Below are 24,294 nucleotides of genomic sequence, written 5' to 3' on the forward strand. Positions count from 1 at the left end.
TCCCAATGGTGATTTGTCTCGACCTGTACTTACTATTCTTCCCTCGCCGATTCGGCTTACCTATGTGTTCATTCCATTCGCGTCTTCTGCTCAATACCCCATTCATTAATGCTATCCACCTTGCATGTTTGCCTTATTTAAGAATAAATTATAATTAATTAATTATTTGGATTAACCTCCCAAATATTCTATATTGTACAAGGGTTAAAGAGTACACACATGGCCAAAATTATTGCATAATATATCGTTTAATGGGTCTTTAATCTCGTTTATCGTCTCTTGGGTTTCAGAAAAAAATTGACCATTGTTTTGGCCTTAAAATGTCTAGAAACATTATTTCACAGTTTAATAGAGTCAGAATAGTAACACTGTCTCAACAGGGCTACCTGCAAGTTGCAATAGCTGAAATTATAGGAGTTAACCAAAGCGATGTTTTGCGAATATTACAAAAATTCAGGGAGACAAACGAGGTTACAGACCGGCCTGGAAGAGGTAGAAAGAGAGTTACTACTGCTGTGCAAGACCGTCAAATATCCCTAAATGCACGACGTAATCCCCTGCCTTCTAGTACTGCTATTAAAAATGAGTTAGCTTGCCTTGAAGGAGTGAATGTTTCAAGAAGGACCACAGCAAGAAGACTCCATGACAGAGGATTACATTTAAAGAGGCCTCTACGTGTTCCGAAGCTTAATTTACAGCACAAAATTACGCGACTACAATGGGCTGAGGAGATGAAGCAAATGGACCTAATTGGAATTTCGTCATGTTCAGTGATGAAACAAGAATAGGCCTAGTGTCAGACTCGCGACGAACTTTGGTCTGGAGAGCATCTGGAAAACAAGCACGCTTGAATGCAGCTCTTTCCCGTATCCCGTTTCAAGGGGGAAGCTTTATGGCATGGGCAGGTATAATGCACGGAGCTCGAACTCCTCTTTTTTATTCATGGCACAATGACAAGTGCCTCATATCTTAGAGACGTTTAGTTCGAATTTGTTTACATGGACGATAATGCTCCTCCCCATCGCACTTTAGCGGTTCGCGAATTTTGTGAAGAAGAGGGTGTAAGAAAACTGTGGCGGCCACCGATGTTTCCAGATATGAATGTGATCGAGCATGTTTGGGACATGCTAAAACGCCATATTGCCAAAAGGAATGATCCCCCCGTACCTTAAATGAATTGAAAATTGCTGCGCGCGAAACATGGGAAGCCATTTCTCAACATCTTCTGGGCAACTTAATTGAGAGCATGCCACGTCGTCTCACAGTTTGCATTGAGGCTCGAGGAGGCAATACAGACTACTAGTTGTGAGAAATAATTAAAATTGTTTTCAATATTTTCTGTTTAAAATGAAATTTGTTTTTGTTGATTTTCACTCATTATGAAATAAAATTATAATAACAGCCTAGTTGCACTTAGATGTTTAATTTTATATCAGTTAGTCGTGTAGTAAGCCAATCGTCGTCGTCGTTCCCTTTTTCGGTTTAGGTTTAAAAAACCTGTTCCGCTTCACCATCTCTGTATTGGTCGTCCAATACTTCTCCTTCCTGGAGGTTGATATCGTAGCATTTTTTGTGGAATTCTATCATCTGACATTCTTTCTACATATTCCTCTCATTTGTTTTTATATACCTTCACTTTTTCTTCTAATGGTTGTATTTTTAGTTAATTTCTTATTGTGTCATTTCTTCTCTACTTATTCCTTTTATTTTTCGTAAGAACGTCATCTCCGTTGTTCTGAGTCTTTATCTTTATCATAGGTTATGTGGCATCCCAAGAAGCTGAAGTGCGATATTTGCTGTAGTGGTTTATTTCTTAAAACTATTTTGGTGCGGATTCCTTCTTTGCTCCAGTATGCCATCACTGTTGTTTTTTTGGTAGATATTTTTCCATCATATTTTGTTATTATCTTGTCTAGGAGATGAACCTGCCTTTGTAAGGTATCCTCGTCTGGTGCGACTATCACTTGGAGTAAGCCAATATGTCTAAAAATATAAAAAGTATCATATTAGGTCCAAAATAAAATAAAAATATCGTTATATACAATAATTTTGGCCATGTGTGTAGTTTTAAGCTAACCTTCGCCTTTGGGAAAATGTAAACTGTCCCTAGCCATTTGTTCCCAATAAAGACATAATATGATGTAATTTTCTCAGACGAGTTTCGTTCCGATTTAAAAACGTAAACCTACCGGTAAAACGTAAACATATACAGGTCGACGGATGGTTCGATGGTAGATTTATCGCGTACAATTCGGCAAAAATCCATAGAGAGAGGTTGAGCTATGCGAGCGGTCTCGGCACGGTTCGGACGTCCATATTCCGCAGCGGTGCATCCGCCGGCCGTTTTATTGACATATATTGGATTTAAATACGGAAACCGGGCAGAAATATTGCGCCCTAACGTATTCGAAATTAGCGCGGGCCGGGAAATTCATCACCGTATATTTTACACCGGCATACCGATGCCGAACCCTTATGAATGTATTTATAGCGGGTCGAATTTCGGCATTCATTATGTTCCTCTAATACGTTGTAGAATATGTCGGACCCGACAAGTTATCTTTTTGTAATAGAAGAATGTATTTTGAGCATCAATTTCTAGTATTGTTGATATTTGTGTAAAAAATAGGACATATGCTTGTAATTGCTGCTTACCTCAATTTAACATAAATATTAATAATGCATGAAAGGCTTTTCTGCAGTGTTCTGTATTGTGAATTCCTTGAATTGTTATTCCCTCAATTGAGCTCTGCCCGCTTTGCATTAAGATCTGTTTCCAAGGAGCTTAACTTGTCAGTGGCTAGAACTGTTTATTATGCACTTTTTGAGTCGCACCTCAGATATGCCCTTCCATTCTGGTGTACGTGTTGTGCGACTCAATTTGACCGCATTTTTCAAGCTCCAGAAGAGAGCTGTTCGATATCCGCTGGGACTATACAGCAGAACTCATTGCCAAGACTTTTTTTAAAAATTAAAAATATTAACTCTTCCTTCCTTATTTATATTTCAATCCGTTTGCCTAATACGTAAGCATGTATCAGCTTCTCAAGAAAGGCCATCTCACACTTATCCACTGAGGAACGCGGAGCAAGATCTTTATCTACCTACCCCACGCTCAGAGTTAATTAAAAGTTCAATATTATACAACTCAAAAAAATGCACCTGCCATTTGAAATGAAATCCATAAGCAAGATCTTTATCTACCTACCCCACGCTCAGAGTTAATTAAAAGTTCAATATTATACAACTCAAAAAAATGCACCTGCCATTTGAAATGAAATCCATAACATCATTTTCTTCATTTCGCAAAGCATTGAAATCTTATTTACTAGATAAGGCTTTCTACCCCGTAAATGACTTATATTTTGATAATCGAATTTGATCTTGTAAACACTGGTCTAATATTTGCTATTACTATATTTACTATAAACTTAATAAATATTTTTGAATCTTATTTTTTTATTCTTTGACATTGTAAACATTTATAAATGTTTATTTTAAACAATAAAACTGACTATGTAATTTGTATACTTGTTTTGTTTTTATACTTGTTAGTTTTTATACTTTGTTTTTTATTCTCTTTTGTTTGTTTACTTTACCTTTGTCTACAAATTGTCAATTTTTTTGACAATAAAGGCATTTATTTATTTATTTATTTGTTATAATCTTCTTAGTCGCATTCTCATGTCTGAGAAATCGTTATCTCATGAAATCAGGTACATCTTTTTACTCTAGTTTTTTTATGTTTGTTGATCCACTCATAGAGCTTGTGGTGTATTTGTAATTTTTTTGACTTGATCTATCTACCTGCCTCTCGGTCATTTTCTTTCTACCTTTCCCTGTACTGTTAGATTTTCGTTGTCTCTCTTTCGTTAAGTTGTCTCCCTCGCGTCTTAGTGTGTGCGAAGTATTTTAGGATTCATCGGCGATATTGTGGACAATCTGTCTTTAACCTTCAACTCCCTTAATATACTTAGACATAGATACATTGGTGTGTTTCTCCGTTATGTATGTATATTCTCTGTCCAGCACCACATTTCAATGCATCTATTCTTCGTATGCCTAATGTTTTCATCGCCCAGGATTCCGCTTCATACAGGAAAGTTGGGAATATGAGGGATTTTACTATGACCTTCGTGTCTCTTGTAATGTGACGATCTTTCCATATTCTTATGAGGTATCTATATTTATTATAGAAGTAGACGGTAAGAGGAGGCCGGATGGACAACTCAAAAGGTTCAAGGATATTTTCCACGAAAACTTAAAGGGAATTAACAAGCAGAATGAGTGGGAAGAGGCAGTTCACAATAGAACGGAATGGAGAAGAATTGTAAAGTCAGTTAACAGCGACAACCAAAAAGGAAAGAGGCAACAAAGCAATGAGATTTTTGAATGTCTGGAGTGCGGTAGATCATGTATCCGACTTTTCAGTCACAGAAAAGCTCATGAAAGAAAACGCCTTGCGTAACCATCTTCTGATGCGTGTCAAATACTCGTCAGCAAGTAATGGCAGTATGTATGTATGTGTATTATAGAAGGGAATCTGACATCCTCGATACTCAACCTTCCATCTACCTTTTTTCCAATGGCTTATGAACGCCTAGTGCTATATCGCATATTTCTGATGCTATCGCAGTGTCATATGTGTGTAGGATGTATTCCTTCTTTTGTTTGACAGAATCTGCACACAGTCTGTTAATCTGATCAGTTTTAAACGTATATTGGGCTTGTAATGCGCTGTTAGTACCCGTTCCAGTTTTGACAGTTTTCTTGTGTTTGCTTATTAGATCTGACGTAAATTTTGGCGAGTGTTCTTCTACTATGAACTGTTTCGCATTTTTCATACCAAGAAATGAAAATTTAACCCAGTGACATTTAAAAAAATTATATTGGGTTAGAATAAACGAAAACTAAAGGTCTATCCAACGAGTCGGGAAAGGTTTTGAGATACTATATTAAAAAAATAACAAAAAATATAGTTGCTTTTGAATTAAAGTGACAGACAACTGTCATTGCCATATGTTTTCACTCTTTGAACAAACTAGTTTCCAAAAAATTTGCCTAACCAACGAAAATAAAATTTGACGTTGAGGGGGTATGTCCACATCGTCAGAAGCAAAAATTAATAGAGAACTCTTTAATAAATAACTTTTTTTCCAGAAATGACCCTATAACAAAGGTATACTTAGACATTATTTATGATTTATAGTTTAACAGTTAAGGCGGGTTGGCACAGTCTAAGTGTACTTGGACCAAGTACACTTGGATGCTGCCATATACAAGATTACTTATATGAATGCTACGCGCGTCGCATTTGTACGCCCCTGCTTGTATGGTCTTAACAGTTTTGTCCAAGTCGAGTTGGAAGGATTCGTAACATGCAAGTAAATAGGCAGCAAGCCTATACTTACTTGGATGTTACGAAGCTTTCAAATACGAGTTGGATAAAACAGTTGATATTTATATGACAATTATGGCAGCATCCAAGTGTATTTGATCCAAGTACACTTGTACCGTCATCTTTTTAATATTTTTTCAATCAATTTTTATTTATTCATGTTTATATTAATATTAGTTCCCTTTTTCCTTTCAGGTAAGTTCCCATCTTTAATATTCTAGGTGGTAAGTTCATATTAGAATAAATAAATATTTTCTAAAGTACATAGGTACTTATTCTTTCTAAACTGTCACAGTAATATAAAAAATTGGTCAAATGCGAGTCGGACTCGCGCACGAAGGGTTCCGTACCATTCTTTATCTATACAACATTAGCCGCTAACTTATTATTAACTTTTTTTCCGATTTAGCTGAAATTTTGAATGCGCATATAAGTAATTTAAAAAAAAATGAAGTAACACATTACTAAAAATTGTATTTTTATTTTTTTTAGTATGAAAGCTTAGAGCTGCCATCGCAACACTGAAAAATAATTTTAGCAAAATTTACACTTTTTCTGTAAATGTTAAATTTACACTTTTTCTGTAAATTTACACATTTTCTGTAAATTTACAGATTTTCTGTAAATTTACACTTTTTCTGTAAATTAAATGCGAAATTTACTACCCAGCAGGACGACGCGTTACGTCTCGGCATTGACCTGTTCGTTACTCGGTAGTTACAAGTGAGCCTTGTTCTCTGCTGGTTAAGTTGCCATTGTGCCGACGAAGTACAGATATTCATCAGAAACTACTTTCAAATCGGATTAACTCACAAAAAAATTTTGACATTAGAGGATGGTTATGTCCTTTGTTACGTCATTTGCGAAGGCATTTGGGACGAACTAATTTATTTCGAAGTTGATCGAAATTCTCTAAGTACTCTAAAATAATAGCTGTATAAGTATGCATAAAAATATTTTTATTTGACATTATAAATCTACATCAATGTTAGAATGTAATATAGATAATCAAATTGTAACTGTATAACAAAACAGAGTACTCTTAATATAAAAACGTAAATAAAATCAATTATTATCCTAAGAATAATATATGAATAAAAATAAACCAAAAAATGGGTAGCGCTAAAACATTAGGCGTATCCAAATGTTTTAGCATTACCAATAGCAAAATCCATATCTGTTTTAAAATATTCATAACTCTTATGAATGACTGGCAGTTTTAATTGCAGTGAGCATTTGCCATAGGAAATTGTGATAGATCTTCATGCAAAAATATGATCTGTGGCATTAAGGGAAATCCCAGAGGTGGCGGACAATCAGATCCTGTTGCAAATACTAATACATCGGAAAGGGTCACAATACTTTCCGGGTCGCCTAAAAGCATATTATGTGTGTTATATCACATACATTCCAAATCAAACACATAATCTCTAAAATAAGAGATCACCGGAATTTTTTTTAGTTCCAGGTTCAGTATAGACGATGAGGAATAATTCTCCAAGTATTTTTAAAGGGAGTGTGATTTCAGAACAAAATATACCTTTGAATATTTATACTGGGATATTGCTTAATCTTGTCATATAGATCGCATGTCTCCAATACTTCAATTAATTGCCGCAGTGGTTCCCTAATTCTGTCTTTACTAATGAAGACTTTTGTGAATAAACTAGAAACTGGAGAGTTCGATGGGAACTACTCGTAGAATAAGGCTCCACTGTTTTCACTAACGCAGAAATTGACAGAAAAAGTGTAAATTTACAGAAAATGTGTAAATTTACAGAAAATCTGTAAATTTACAGAAAAAGTGTAAATTTTGCTAAAAATATTTTTCAATGTTACGATGGCAGCTCTACGCTTTCGTATTTTAGTAATGTATTTAATATGTAAAAAGTAAAAATACGTAAAAATAAAAAAAACGATTAAAAAAAAGTCGCCTTGACTAGGATTCGAACCTGCCTTACTACGGCTCCAACGTCATAGCAGCGTCAAGTCCTAACGCTTTAACCACGCGGCCACCGAGGAGTTGAAATATTCTATGTAAAATTCTTACTTAAAAGATCATGTTTAGTGAAAGTACTTTTTATTTATAAACATTTATTTAATTCTGTTTTTAGTATTTGTTCTTACAGCGGCAACATAGATACATTATCTGTAAAAATTTCAACTCTCGAGCTATAACGGTTCATGAGATAGACCTTTGTACGGAACCCTAAAAATAGCGATAAATATATAACTATTCTAATACCTAAACAGACTATTTAAATTTAGTTTAAATATTTTAGAATTACGATTTTCTTATCTAGAAATTCAAATTTATTTTGACTTTTAAACACTTTTTTATACCAGAAACACCTCCTAAGAAAAATACTATTATTAGATATAGTTTTCAAAATCAAAATATATGTTTATGTAAAAAAGTACTTAGTTTCAAACTATCGCTGAGTATTTTTTAATAACATATTTGATCACAATATTATATATCTATGATTTTTTGCCAATCGAGAACGGCTATTATGACAGATTTTTTGTGTTAGTGATATTATTAAACTACTAATTACGGTAGTTTGGATTTTTCTTCTCACATTTTTTTATCCACGAAATACACAGCATCTTATGGTTATATACAGGGTACAAAAAGTCTTAAATAAGGGTAGTATATTTCAATCCCAGAAACAAGTGTATAGGTTTTTTTCGCGAAAAAAAATTGAAATTTTGGCTTTTTAATTTTTGGATTTTTTTTAGTTTTTAGTTAAAAACATAATTTCTTGATAATATGGCAACATAGGTAGTAGATTAAATTTACAAGAAAGAAAATCCAGAAAAGATCCAGTGCTTCTCAAAATTTAAGCATTTTACTTATTTAAAAACGGTAAAGAGAAAATATGCTGCTTTTATCGAAATCTACCAGCCCTGAAAATATTTGCTCTTTTTTAAGACTCACCCTGTATCGTTTAGTAGCATCCATGAAATATACAGGGTGGACCGAACTGTATTCCGGAAACTTCGGCAGCATATTCTGCAGATAAAAATAAGTAAAAAAAAGTTTGTATAAATGTATGTCCTAAAATGCTTAATTTCGGAGATACAGGGTGTAGAAGTTTCATTTTTATTTCGATTTTTTTCCAAATAATTTTTGAAGTAACGTCAATATTTGGATGAAAATTGGTTTCTAGGAGTTTTTTGACTTGAGAAATTTGATTTTGATGTCAATATGACTCCTATTTGTAGAGGGCGCCACCTACATATTTTTTGAATTGGTTTGGAGTGAAATAACTTTTCGTCCGTACCTGTATAAAACTACTGAGTAAAAAAATATACATTTTTGACATTTTTTACGTAAAAAAGGTCTCTTGGTAATCTAACCGCTACGAGTAATGGTTCTCGAGATATTTGGAATCGAAATTATCAATACCTCTCATCATTGGCATAAATTAAACATGTTGACTAAATAGTTATTAGACTGAAATCATAAATTTGAAATGTTTTTGTACCAAAGATCACAAATTATTTGGAAAAAATCGAAATAAAAAAAAGTTTTACACCCTCTATCTCCGAAACTAAGCATTTTAGGACAAACATTTATACGAACTTATTTACTTATTTTTATCTGCAGAATATGTTGCCGAAGTTTCCGGAAGACAGTTTGGACCACCCTGTATATAACTTCATCTAGGGTTACTCGTTTGAAAAAAGTTTCATAATATTTATGTTCTCGCTTATATCGTGAAACTTTTCCTTTTAATATTATACGACCCTGCAAGAACAGTTCATTGTTTCGGACGACTCCGGTCGTTTTGCGGGACGTTTTCAAATTTTCTTTGAAAGATGAACGCCATGAATAAGTAAGGACCAAGTGCCGCAGAAAGGCGCGAGCGGGCGATACGTTTTCTCAACTTTATGACGTCTTACAAATAAAAGAAAACATCAATAATTCGCCAAACGATTTTAAATAACTGGCAAAAACGTCACGAGTAATGGAAAAATTTGTATAGTCTAAAAGTCAAAATTAGTGATTACCACAGCCATTGTGACATAAAGAGAAGACATGTGGCTATCTATTTCAAAAATTAAATTGTTCAAATGACATATAATAATGGCGGTAGCTGTCATGGAATTAAGCGATTAAAAAATTATCTTAAATCATTTTTTTTTTCAAATCGAAACCCACTTTTTTTATTTCACTAATTAAAAGGTTTTTCAATTCGTTACTTTTTGAGTATACATGTTTCTATACCTAAAATAAATCGTCTTTAAGTTATTTCAGATTTAATTCGAAAACGTATATTTTTCTTGATTTTATCTAGCTCCCTTTGACATTAAGTGTCAAATGGTCAGACAGTTTATTTCCATCTGTCAGAATCAGAAAACGAATTATTTGCATTTTCTATATTATAAATACTACCTGCTTAAAAGTTTAAAAAGTGTATTTATAAAAATATATCTCGTATTTTTGCTCTTTAGTGATATGACTGATATCTAATAATTGATATTAATAATTATTCGTATGATCGAAAAAAAAACAGCGCAAAGTTGGTTCGGAAATGATGCTGCTTTTGAACAGAACGTCACAATATGACAGGTCCAAATCTATTGTTTTACATCACTTGACGTTTAAAGTCATAGGCTACTGGTTAAATTCAAGAAAAATATACGCTTTAAAACTAAATCTTAAATAACTTAAAAACGATTTATTTTAGGTATAGTCAAAAAGTAACGAATTGAAAAGCCTTTTCAATAGTGAAATAACCACTAGTGTATAATCTATAAAAAAACACTATAATCACTAGTGTATTTTCTCTAAGCAGAAAGAAACGAAAAAAGGTGTTCGTATACCTCCTGGTTTATTTAGACGCCATAATAAAATAAAAAGTGAAACTTCCTGCACAGTTCTACCATAAGCTTCCTGCTGTAAAGGGCTGAAAAGTGGGCCATTTTAAAATTTCATTAGGTTTTGTACCCTTTTCAGGCATACCCTCTCCACCTATTCCAGCGCAATCCCATCTATTATATTGCATGTTTTTGCCTTTTTTCATTGAATTGTCTTTTTCTGTTTCCTATCTTCTAACTGAAAAATTGATTGCCATGTTTTTTGATGTGTTCTTGTGCCCCATTCCAGCAAAAAATTGCTAGACTTTGTTAGCTTGTCCTATAAGAGTAATTTGCTTTAACAGTCAATATGCCTTCTTATTTTCAAACCAGCCATCAGACATAATACTCACAGGTCTACTTTTCTATACAGGGTGTCCCAAAATCGAGTGTCATCATTGGTTCTCCGAAACTATAAGTGATACGAAGGAGGTCAAATTATGGTCATACTGTAGCTCTAGTAATATACGGTAGACTTAAGTACAGAATTTTCAGAAACACTCTGTTTACTTTATAACGAATATACCGTATGATCGAAAAAAATGGCGTCAGCGATGGCTATGAAATGAAGATCGCTGTAAATTTATATGGAAAATGTCGCGTCGATCGTCATTTCCCAGCCAACTGGACGCCGTTTTTTTTTTCGATCATATTATCGACAGATAACATATCACCGGCAAAAAGAAACGGTCACTAAAAACTAGTCCCAATTTCAAAGTTGTATTTCTCGCGAACCACTCATTAGATTTTGATGTTTTTTTTTAAATTGTAAATTAATTCCTTCTTATCGGATGCTACGTCAGAAATTTTTATTCCGAATTTATTTTGAGCATATACAGGGCACAACAATAAGACGAAGTTTTTTGCTCGAACTTTGTAACACCCTGTAGGGTAAAGCAGCGGTAGTAGCTATTGCTAAATTAAATCACATTGTAGCCTCATCTTTTGTGAGCATTGTGTTTTTTTAATCACGACATTATCTCTGTTTGTATTGGAGATACGCTGCTTTAAAACGAACGTCTCGGAAAAATGCTTTGCAGGCAAAACCGCGACCAAACCAATTCACATGTAAACGCGCAAACTGAAGACGTGCTCGACGATGTCTTGATATAGCTGGGTTCCTGTGGCAGGCCTCCTTGCAGACAAGCTGTTTTCTTTTAGTCTTCGTTGGATTGTTCTCTCACTGACTTGAGTTCTACGGACGGCTTGTAGCAGATGTTGATTCTGAAACGCTGTAATTTTACGATTTCGTAGTATTCAGGACAATTGAAGCGGTCGTCAATTGCATTTGTCTTTCGTTTTCTTCCGGAACCCACTCTTCTGGTGAAATTTCCCGTTTCCATATACCGATTCCAGGCATCCTGGACTGTTGTTCGAGGTATACCCAGGGTATCGAACACAATAAAGTTGACTTCGGCCATCCTCAATTAAAGCCACAATACGAGCAACATCCGTCACAGATAATGTCATTTTTTAATTTGACAACCGTTGTTGTCATATTGCAAATACTCATAAATCCGTTTTCGCCTATGTCGCCTTGATTGTTTATACATAAAACTTTCTGCCTGCGAAGCATTTTTCCTAGACGTTCGTTATAAAGCAGCGTATCTCCAATATAAAGAAAGATAATGTCGAATTTAAAAAAACAAAATGGTAACAAAAGATGGGGCTATAATGTGATTTGATTTAGCAATAACTACTACCGCTGCTGCACCCTATAGGGTGTTAAAAAGTTCGGGCAAAAAACTTCGTCTTATTGTTGTGCCCTGTATATGCTAAATTCGAAATAAAAATTTCTGACGTAGCATCCGTTAAGAAGGAATGAAGTCTCATTTTAAAAAAAATCATCAAAATTTAATGAGTGGTTCGCGAGAAATCCAACTTTGAAATTGGGACTAGTTTATAGTGGCCGGTTTTTTGCCGGTGAGTATATTTATGTTATTTATGATTATTACATTCTTCTTATAGCCCAATGCTACGTAGAGAGCGTAGACAACTACCTGCATTTTTTAGACATTTTGATTCTGTCGATATTGAAGACCTAATAGAAACTTATTAAAAACCACGAAGGATTAGACGAATACAATCACAAACTCTTTAGCCGGCACTCCAATACGGAATACAATTATTCGATGTGCATTTACTGATTGTTAATAACTTGCACTCCGACGACATTGTCTCCGAGCAAACCGAAGACCCTACTATTAGTGGATTGGTGCGCCCTCATTTAAAATTATTATCCCTCCGTTTCGGTAATCCTCATTAAAATGGATTAATTAAATGGCGAATCCATTTTTCTTATTCCGTGTCTCCGTATTCGAGATGGAGCTCGGTTTCTGTTTTATTTTTTGCAGTTTTAATCCATTAATAACTTCCATTTGATTATACTTAGAAGATTTGACTTTGTTTTACATACTTTTAAACACGTGTAAGTTAAAATTTAAAAATCAATATATTTGGTTTTTTTGTCAAAAAGCCCTATGGGTATTTCGCCACTGGAAGAAAACCTACAAAATAAAATAGTTATTTTTTCTAAACACTGCTGCGTTGATCCAAGACTAATAATTGTCAGCAGTGGCTTACTAATGAACAAATTTGCCTAACAGACAAGAAAATGTTTAACAATAACAATTACTTAATAAGGTAAAACCAAAAAGCTTTAAAACTTTCTGTATGATTATTTTTAATTTGTTTTTAATTTTTATGTATGTAACACACTGTATACATTTTTAGAAAATCTTAAAATATTATTCTGAAAATTTTTCAGAATAAATAAATACCTAAATATTGAAACTTAAGTAAGTACTGAAACATACAGCGCCATAATATCTCGACCTCCGCCCGTTATGCTCGTAACAGGTTGAAAAACAATGTATATAAAACAACTGATGCGTTATTCTCCAACCTGTTTCGAACCTCCATCGACAATCGACCGATGCAGCAGTATTTCTTTCCCACTCCGATTATCTCGACCGCCGCTCTGTTATGCTCGTAACAGATCAAAAAACAACGTATCTAAAATGACTGCCTCTCCAACCCGTTGCGAGCCTCCATCGACAATCGACCGATGCAGCAGCGTTCCTTTCCATCCACCGCAACTGTTTCAAAAAAGCTGCTTCTTTTATATCCTATTATTTTTAAGCTGTTGCAAGCCCCACACGACCATCGACCGATGCAGCTACGCTCGCCGCGCCGCGCCGCGCCGTAGCGCATTCACCACTCCGTTATCCGTTGTATCCCGCCGCCTGTATCGATGGTTGTCGAAATAACATGTTTTCCATCCATAATCCATACTAGTTGTTTTTTGGAATTGCTTCGAGCAGCATCGAATTTCGTGGCGGTGCAGAGCGCCGACTTCGTTTCACGAACGGTCGATCTCTGCGTATTGTTATTTTATATCTGTTATTTTTTAAAAGTAGTAACGGTTGCGTTATGTTATTTCTAAATAATTGTTATAAAATAACAGATAGTTAAATAACAACCCATCACTACCCGCTTTACCCGACCCCGGAGAGCGACCCGAACAGTACAGCGTAATAAGCTCTTAAGACTTGAGATTTAAGCCTTTTTGAAATTGACTTGTTGCAGCTCTGATACAAATGTAGGATATTTAATTAGAATCTCATTTTCAATTTGAAACCTTAATAAATAATGGATTTATCTACATTTTTCCATAGCAATTGTTAAAATTCCCTTATATCTATCAAAAATAGTAGATAAAGTAGTACTTTAACCGCAAGGGTAAATTAAATGATACTTTAACAGCGAGGATAGGTTAAAAACTTTATCTCTTTTTGCACGTTTTTTAATTGCTTCCATTTTTGAAATTTTTTATATTCCTTTTCATAAGTTATTCGGGATTTAGATGGAAGTATTTTGGATATGGCGTTTGTCGTCTCAGCCTGAATATCTTGGTAATTTACTTATTTCGTTTTGAGCCATTTCTGTCTCCAATTCAATCAGCAATCGACACGAAAGAGAATTAAAAAATATTGACTCAAAACTGCCAACTAAAGAGACAGCTTTATTTATTTGTCAAATTACATAGAAACTAACGCCAACCCAGCACAATATTTTTTCTACTCGTAATAAATTTCTTGAAATAATAATTTCTGAATATTTTTTAAAACGTAACTCGCTATGGAAAAAAGTATTGTTTTATACACGACGATAAAATTGCATTATCGTGTCCCGAAATTAATTCACTCGCGATTTCATCGCTCGTGAATTAATCTTTTCGGTCGACGATAAAATACCACTTTAACGTCTTGTATAAAAAATAACTACTAATATTATTAATACCCAATTCCGTATTTTCTTCACTTCCTTCGTCAGTTATTCTTAGCTCCATTTCGTCAAAAATATCTACTATTTAAGCCCATTGTAATGGAAATACCTGAGTTCATTATTAAAAAGCCCTTTTTTTCACCTCTTCGCTTGCCGTTTGATAAATTGGCGCCCAAGGGCCGACGAAGCGTAGATGGCGCTCCGAATTTTGGACGACGAAAGCAAGGGGGAGTACAGGGCGCATTAATATTTTAATAAAAGTGAAATGGGCGAAAGAAAAAGCGGGCAGGGAAGGCGTCGCGTAACGCGGCCGGTGACCGGCCCAATTGCATCGTTAATTTTATTCCCGCCTGGCTCGGGGCGCGTTCGATCGATTTTGCAAATTTCTTTCGGCTACTCACTCGCTTTTTTCGGTTAGTTTTTCCGTTATATTAACTCGGAAACAGAAATTGGTTTTCGAAATGAGCAGGTCGTTACGTGCTAACTAGTTTTTACTTTATTCCAAAAAGTTGAGTTGATATCACTTGTACACTGTCATCGAACCCTTCTGTCTACTTTTTCGGTTTCATTGCAAGGATTGTTCAGTTAATTGAACAATACAAACATATGGTGACATATTTACACTAATGGCGTTGTATTTATTTTTTTTAAGATTTGTATTTTGTATTTAATTTTCAATCTTGATATTTTAACTCAGTCTGTGTTTAGAAAGTTGTAGAATGTAGAATGAGTGAAAGGAGGGAGTGCAAGATCTATTGTCTACGCCCTAACAACTATATGTTAGAACAAGTAGTTACTTTGCAAATAAAATGCCTGTTCGACGAAATCACGTTATTTATTTTTTCCATAGCAACTGTCAAAATTGCCTTATATCTATCAAAAATAGTAGATAAAATAGTACTTTAACCGCAAGGGTAGATTAAATGATACTTTAACAGCGAGGATAGGTTAAAAACTTTATTTCTTCTCGCACGTTTTTTAATTGCTTCGATTTTTGAAAATTTTTGTATTCCTTTTCATAAGTTATTCGGGATTTAAATGGAAGTAGTTTGGATATGGCGTTTGTCGCCTCAGCCTGAATATCTGTTATAATTTACTTATTTCGTTTTGAGCCATTTCTGGCTCCAATTCAATCAGCAATCGACACGAAAGAGAATTAAAAAATATTGACTCAAAACTGACAACTAAAGAGACAGCTTTATTTATTTGTCATATTACATAGAAACCAACGCCAACCCAGCACAACACATTGTTTTATACACGACGATAAAATTGCATTATCGTATTAAAATGCCATTTTATCGTCTTGTATAAAAAATAACTATTAATATTATTAATACCAATTCCGTATTTTCTTCACTTCCTTCGTCAGTTATTCTTAGCTCCATTTCGTCAAAAATATCTACTATTTAAGCCCATTGTAATCGAAATACCTGAGTTCATTATTAAAAGCCCTTTTTTCCATCACCTCTTCGCTTGCCGTTTGATAAATTGGCGCCCAAGGGCCGACGAAGCGTAGATGGCGCTCCGAATTTTGGACGCCGAAAGCAAGGGGGAGTAGAGGGCGCATTAATATTTTAATAAAAGTGAAATGGGCGAAAGAAAAAGCGGTGGCGGGAAAAGCGGGCAGGGAAAGCGTCGCGTAACGCGGCCGGTGACCGGCCCAATTGCATCGTTAATTTTATTCCCGCCTGGCTCGGGTCGCTTTCGATCGATTTTGCAAATTTCTTTCGACTACTCACTCGCTTTTTTCGGTTAGTTTTTCCGTTATATTAACTCGGAAACAGAAATTGGTTTTCGAAATGAGCAGGTCGTTACGTGCTAACTAGTTTTTACTTTATTCCAAAAACTTGAATTGATATCACTTGTACACTGTCATCGAACCCTTCTATTGAAAGGATTGTTCAGTTAATTGAACAATACAAACATGGTAACATATTTGCTCTAATGGCGTTGTATGGCCTAAGCATAAACAAAATAAAAATATCTAACGATATTTTTATTTTGTTTATGCTTATTCTCTTACATGTAGCATAAGAAATATTTCATTTATTTTTTAAAGTGAATGCAAGAAAAAGTAAAAATTATTTTTGAATAGTAATATAAATAATTTTGATTTCTAATTTTTTATTTATATTTTCCTTCCGTTACACTGCATGCTTAGAAAATTAATAAATGTTTATATTTCATGATTTTAAAATTTTTTGTTAATATAAAAAATTAGTTCTGGAATTATTATTATTATTTAATAAACCAACGTCGCCAAAAAATTTAGAGACTATATTATTTTTAAATAGGATCTAATATAAATAATTTTGACTTCTAATTTGTTGTTTATATTTTGCTACTACTTGAAAAATAAATAAATGTTTATATTTTATGATTTTAAATTTTGTTGTTATTAGGTATAACAAATTATTACTGTTATTATTATTTATTAAACCAGTCTTTGCTTAAAAACATTAAAAATAATTTTCCTACATCCAAAATAAAAAGTATTATTGCAGTGTAACAACAGAATATTAATAAAAAATGCAAAATATATACATACATAGACATACCTACTATCCCTAACTACCAAAGAATAATATTCTTTGTTAATACCAATTTTTCAGTTTATGGTCTAAAAAAATAACAGACCCATTGTAAACCCCTAATATTCACAATAAACCTTGCCCCAAAGACGATTCATTTCCCATTCAAATTACGTGGGAATTTGCCACTTTTTGCAAATATTTTTTTTTCTCTCGATCTTGTTCTCTCGCAGCCATAACAATCATATATTCTTATACAAAATTGAACGTTCTACAAAAAAGGTCTCTTACAATTTTTCGATAAACCTACTCCTTCGAAAGTTATTCACGATTAAAGTTAACCACTCGGTAAATTCCTGATTTTTTCAACTTTTTTACAAAATTATGATTATTTTTGAAAAATGTAATCTATTATTTGAAAAAAAAAAGCAATTTTCATGATACCATGATAAACAATTTTGAATCATGAAAAACAATTGAATGCATGACCGGGAGTTAATTCTAATAGGTACTTATATGTATGTGGCAAAATGTATGTATGTATGTATGTATCGGGCAAAAAATGGTTGAAGCTTTAAAAGTGAGTAATGACGAAGAGTTCGATATTTCTAACCGCTGCATATTTAATCAGGATGATTTTAAATGGTTTATAAATAAAACCTTGATTATTTCATAAATTCAAATTCGTTACAATTTTTTACACGGTTTAATATTGATACAAGTTTTCTGTAGTTATACAGGGTTGTTCACCACATACGACACGGAGTATTGTAGCTAAACGATGAGATTTTTATAAATTGTAAGTTTTGGGGTCGATAAAGGGCTATTAGAGGTACAATTTAAAAATAATTTTACAAGATACAGAGTGTCCCAAATATGTAAAAAATATCAAAGTTGTATTTTTTTAAATGGAACACCCTGTATATTATTAAATTTTTAGTTTCTACGATTAAAATAAAGGTAAATTTGATTAAGGTTTATTATACTTAAACCTTACCGTTTTTGAAATATTTTCAATTTTGTGAAATTGCAGTAAAAATTTTAAGGCTTCATTTCTCCAAGGGTATCAAAGTTTTTAATACTAAATATTTACTGAAGTTTATTTACTGATCAGTTATTGTGTTGCAATAATAAAAAATACTACCTTATACAGAGTGTCTAAAAAATTATTTTAAATAATTATTAGCTTCAAACGGCAATAACTTTTTAATTTAAATAGAACACCCTGTATATTTTACGAGAATCAGATGCACAATTTAATTGTCTATCAAATTATATTATACCATTTTACCTATCTCTTTAAGTTTCCGTAGAAAATGCATTTTCTTGTAATTTAGAACTTATTTATCAATATACTCATGGACTATTGACATTTTAGATTATTTTTAAAGATGTACCAAATTTTTAAAGAGTACAGATACTAATATTGTAGATATAATTCGTTTATTTCATTAAAAAATTAAAAAACTGTTTAAATATTTGTTAAAGAGGATCAATTAATATGATTCCAGTATTCAAACTACATTAACTGACTGTTTGCGTTGATTAGTAATAATTGCTCCAAATACTAAAAAACTGAATTTTGTATGGGCATTAGACAGTGTGATAAAAAGTAACACCTTAAAAATGATATTTTATTTTTTATTAAATGCTTATTTTTAACAACAGAGACTTTAATTTGATAACTTATTATTATATTGATTTCTGACTCAAATCCACATTTATTTATAATAATTTATTAACGAACACAATTAAGTATGTAATTAATTAGTATATGGGCGGAAATAATGGTGTTATATTTAATTAATGGTATACTCTTTTATAAAGATTTAAATAGTTTTCTTTTTGCATACAAATGGGCTAGTAATATTATCGTTTTGCTAAAACGATAATATTACTAGTCTGTACATTTTGTACATTTGTTGCTTTAGAAACAATCTAAAATGTCAATATTCCATGGATATATTGATAAATGAGGTCTAAATTATAAGAAAATGCATTTTCTACGAAAACTTGAAGGGATAGGTAAAAAATGGTATAATACAATTTGATAGACAATTTAATTGTGCATCTGATTCTCCTAAAATATACAGGGCATTCCATTTAAATTAAAGAAGCTATTGCCGTTTGAAGCTAATAATTATTTAAAATAAATTTTTAGACACTCTGTATAAGGTAGTATTATTTTTATTATTGCAACACAATAACCGATCAATAAATAAACTTCATTAAATATTTAGTATTAAAAACATTGATACCCTTGGAGAAATGAAGCTTTAAAAATTTTTACTGCAATTTCACAAAATTTGAAAATATTTCAAAACGGTAAGGTTTAAGTATAATAAACCTTAATCAAATTTACCTTTATTTTAATCGTAGAAACTAAAAATGTAATAATATACAGGGTGTTCCATTTAAAAAAATACAACTTTGATATTTTTTATTTATTTGGGACACTCTGTATCTTGCAAAAATATTTTTAAATTGTAGCTCTAATAGTCCTTCAACGAACCCCAAACTTACAATTTGTAAAAATATCATCGTTTAGCTACAATACTCCGTGTCGTATGTGGTGAACAACCCTGTATAGTACGTCTTATTGTGAATATTAAAAGTTTACAATGGTTGTTATTTTTTGGAAAATAAACTAAAAATTTAGAGGGCGTCGTGAGAGAAATGATCAACTTAGTAAATAACGGACACCTTAATGACTAGTAAGTTAGTTGATTAGAAATGCATTGACAAATTAATGAATTACGCAGCTAATTGATGTCTAAACACTCATTTGCTTTCAAACTTAATTAGTTCTCTCACACTTGGAGCCCCAGATAATCCAACTAAGGAAAAATACTGTAACAAATACCACACCTCTCGCAGCTATTAAGACAAACCCACTAAATGGCTAAACGTTTCTAACCCTTCCATTTCCAGTCGGAGTCCTCGTTCCCAGGCTTTTGAATTAGAACAAACATCCGTAGAGCGTCGCGTCGCCCGACTGTAAAAGCCGAAGCATAAAAGCCTTTCCTGTGTGTGCCGTCGCCAAGTCTCCGACAACGGCCCGGCTTTGTCCCCGACTGTCAAAATAATCGCCTCATTCTGCCTTCGTAACAGTTGTCGCGTTATTATTCCTGTTTTTGTAAGGATTCTTTAAACACGAAATGGCATGCACATCGACCGTGGCGTAATTTCTTGATCTCTCCAAAAAATCCTATATGGGTATTTCGCCACTGCACTGCAAGAAAATCTACAAAATAAAATAGTTATTTTTCGTAAACACTTCTGCGTTAAACACAAACGGACACTACTTGTCAGAAGTTACGTTTACAGTTATACAAATTTGCCTAACAAAGAAAAAAATGCTTAACGTTTCGTAAAGTTTATCTCTTTCCGTCGTCGGAAGCAAAATAAAATACTAAGAATAAAGAAAAAAACTATTTAAGATATTTAAATTCAACTATTCGAGAACACTTTAGTTTCTAAAACAGATACGTGTACAAGAAAACCGTTAACGTTCTGTTGAAATGAAATTATATCAAGTTAAACTTCAAAATTAACAATTACTACCTGATAACAATTACTTAATAAGGTAAAACCAAAAAGCCCCAAACTTTCTGTATGATTATTTTTAAATTTTACGTATGTTATGTTTATTTATGTTATGTTCTTTAAAATCAAAGAAGCGATTGCCATACGTTACTAACATCTACAGATGCATGATCAATACATTTATTTTTATTAGATCATATTAAAAAAGGCTCTTTTATTTTTCTTTTAGAGGCTATCGCTTCTTTCATTATAATTTTGGCGTTATTAAAATTTATTCTGTGCCCTGTGTCCCATAAATGCTGACAAATCTTAAATTTGTGAAAATCTCCCTTTCTTAAATAATCTTTATGTTCTTTAATTCTAACATTTAAGGGTCTAGATGTAACCAATGTAAAATTTGTCGGATTCACATGGTATTTGGTATATTACATTTTTTGTTTGTTGTTCTGTATTCATTGGTTTAGTATGTGATAAAATGGATCTATCCTTCTTATTTTTTTCCGAAACGCCTCGTATGTATGGAATTGTAAGTTGTATATATTGTGTATTGTTATCATTGTGCCTATGATTTGGGGTTTGGATTTCGTTTAATGTTTTGTCAATAAAATATGGTGGATAGTCGTTTTTTATTAATGTATTTTTTATGTGGTTTATATCTTTGTTTAGTGAAATGTCGTCTGAACAAATTATTTTTGCCCTATCATATAAACTTTTTATTAACCCTTTTTTTACACTTATACTGTGATTAGATGTGAAATTTAGTATCTATCTGTTTGTGGGTTTTCTGTAAACATCTAAAATTAGTTTATTTTGAAACTTTGACACTAAAACATCAAGAAATGGCAAACAATTTCTTGATATTTTGAGGCTGGCTTCGTAAAGTTGCTTAAAAACTAGTAAACTAGTAAACTTTGTAAAATCGCCACTGTAAGAGAAATCTAGAGAATAAAAAATTATTTTTTGTAAACACCGCTCCGTTGGGACCAGACGGAACGCAGCTTATAATTTTTTACTGTTTTTAATTTTTAATTACTGTTTCTTACATACACACTGCTATGACTCATTGACGAGTATTTGAAACGCATCGGAAGATGGTCACGCAAGGCGTTTTCTTTCATCAGCTTTTCTGTGACTGAAAAGCCCGATGCGTGATGTTATCTGCCTACTACACTCCGGACATACAAAAATCTCATTGCTTTGTTGCCTCTTTACTTTTTGGTTGTTGCTGTTAACTGAGTTTATAATTCTTCTCCATTGCGTTCTATTGTGAGCTGCTTCTTAACTCATTCTGTATGTTAATTCCCTTTATGTTTTCGTGGAAAATATCCTTGTTCCTTTTCAGTTGTCCACCCAGCCTCCTCTTACCGTCTACAAGCTCACCGTAAAGCAGAAATTTTGGTATGCGGTTTTCTTGCATTCTGCATACGTGACCAGCCTATCTTAAGCGGGATTTTGTAGTCATGGCTTCAATACTCTCGCAGTTAGCTTTTTCAAGGACCGATACGTTTGAAACATGATGAAACCATTTGATTCTTAAGAGTTGTCTAAGGTGTCTCTGTTGCAACTTGTTTAATGCGATCATGTGTCGGCGGTACGGCACCCAGGTTTCGCTTCCATATAACATGGCGGGGATTATGATTGCTCGGTACACTGCAAGTTTCTTTTTCTTGCTCAAGTCGTGATTGTCACTGTTTCTTAAATAGATACTGAATACCATTAGTTGGTGAAACCAATAAATTTTGTAGATCTGAAGTTTAAAGCGAAGCTATTATTGATCATTCGATTACTTCCACTGACGGAATCGTGAAAAACGTCCAATCATAACGCGTTCCAGATATAGGCTGCTGCCGTTTTATCTGTATCCAATCCGATCCAGATAAAAAAACTAATAACCGCTCGATATAAATTTGAGCGACATCCGCGATCATAAAACTTCCTCCGGCTTTCCCTCTCTTTCTCTCTTACTTCCCCTTTCTCTTTCTCTTTTTTTTCTAATCGGAAATATGCTTTAACTTCGCAACGTAAACGAATCAATCTCCAGTTTGCAACATTGAAATAAATGCGACCGAACGGATCGGCCTGGCTGCACAGGTCCTGGTAAACGTAGCGGAATTAAAACTGAAACAGTGTCGTTACCTTCGGAAATGTTGCTTGAGAAATATAAATCTCGTATTCAATTATATTTTATTAGTACCCTATGAGTTATTTGAGCAGAGTTATGATAGTTAGGCACGTAAATAATTCAAGTTCAAATAGCAAATAGTTGAGCAAATAATCTGGACATATTGAAGTGAAGTGAGGCTACTCACTAAACCCATCAGTGTTAAAAAGTTTCAGTTAAAAGATACACATGATAAAAAAAAAAGTAAAAGAATATTATTTTTTTCCATAGCAACTGTTAAAATTGCCTTATATCTATCAAAAATAGTGGATAAAATAGTACTTTTAACGGCAATGGTAGATTAAATAATATACTTTAACAGCGAGGATAGGTTGTTAAAAACTTTATTTCTTCTCGCACGTTTTTTAATTGTTCCATTTTTTAGAATTTTGTATTCCTTTTTCATAAGTTATTCAGGGATTTAAATGGAAGTAGTTTGGATGATATGGCATTTGTCGCCTCAACCTGAATATCTGTTGGTAATTTACTTATTTCGTTTTGAGAGCCATTTCTGACTCCAATTCAATCAGCAAACGACACGAAAGAGAATAAAAAAAATATTGACTCAAAACGAGACAACTAAAGAGACAGCTTTTATTTTTTTTTTTCTCAAATTACATGAGAAACCATCCTTAATATTTTCTGCTCAGCAATAAATTCCTTGAAATTATAATTTCTGAATATTTTTTAAAACATTTTTTTTTTTTTTTTTTTGGAAAAACATATTTTTTTTTTTTTTTTTTTTTTTTTTTTTTTTTTTTTTTTTTTTTTTTTTTTTTTTTTTTTTTTTTTTTTTTTTTTTTTTTTTTTTTTTTTTTTTTTTTTTTTTTTTTTTTTTTTTTTTTTTTTTTTTTTTTTTTTTTTTTTTTTTTTTTTTTTTTTTTTTTTTTTTTTTTTTTTTTTTTTTTTTTTTTTTTTTTTTTTTTTTTTTTTTTTTTTTTTTTTTTTTTTTTTTTTTTTTTTTTTTTTTTTTTTTTTTTTTTTTTTTTTTTTTTTTTTTTTTTTTTTTTTTTTTTTTTTTTTTTTTTTTTTTTTTTTTTTTTTTTTTTTTTTTTTTTTTTTTTTTTTTTTTTTTTTTTTTTTTTTTTTTTTTTTTTTTTTTTTTTTTTTTTTTTTTTTTTTTTTTTTTTTTTTTTTTTTTTTTTTTTTTTTTGCTGTTAAGGAAAATGCGGGTTTTTGCGTTTTAGCATAGATCGTCGCGTAATATTTATCGTGGGCGAGTTGAAATTCTAAATTACATAACCTTCTTCTGGTTAATTAAAATACCTCTATGTTCATCATTTTGTTACGCAATAACATATATCTTGGTCGCCGACGTCATTACCTGTCCGAATTACATTTATTCATTGTTACTCGGTTTATTTTCACCGCCTGAGAAACATGAAACACGCGCACAGAGCAAATATAAATGCAAGATGCATCGCCATTCATCGGGCTTGGGGCCTGGCCACGATTGGCGTGGTACGAGGTCCATTCAAAGCACAGTTCTGACCAACATTACT

At 32.6% G+C, this 24,294-nt stretch overlaps 1 protein-coding gene across 4 annotated transcripts in view; it reads left to right on the forward strand.

Annotated features, from left to right (window-relative positions):
* The window catches only part of LOC115891041 (polypyrimidine tract-binding protein 2), a 470,600-nt gene that overhangs the window by 324,560 nt on the left and 121,746 nt on the right, over positions 1 to 24,294 (forward strand). For 3 of the 4 annotated variants that reach the window (XM_030911438.1, XM_030911435.1, XM_030911436.1), the window contains exon 5: positions 5,576 to 5,593. The exons of the other annotated variant lie outside the window; for it this stretch is intronic. In XM_030911438.1, coding sequence (XP_030767298.1) covers positions 5,576 to 5,593 — 18 coding nt within the window. The remainder of the gene's footprint in view (positions 1 to 5,575; positions 5,594 to 24,294) is intronic. 4 annotated transcript variants of the gene reach the window in all.

The sequence above is a fragment of the Sitophilus oryzae genome, unplaced genomic scaffold (genome assembly GCF_002938485.1).
Source record: "Sitophilus oryzae breed Bouriz unplaced genomic scaffold, Soryzae_2.0 scaffold_944_pilon_pilon, whole genome shotgun sequence".
In the NCBI taxonomy this organism is placed as follows: domain Eukaryota; kingdom Metazoa; phylum Arthropoda; class Insecta; order Coleoptera; family Curculionidae; genus Sitophilus; species Sitophilus oryzae.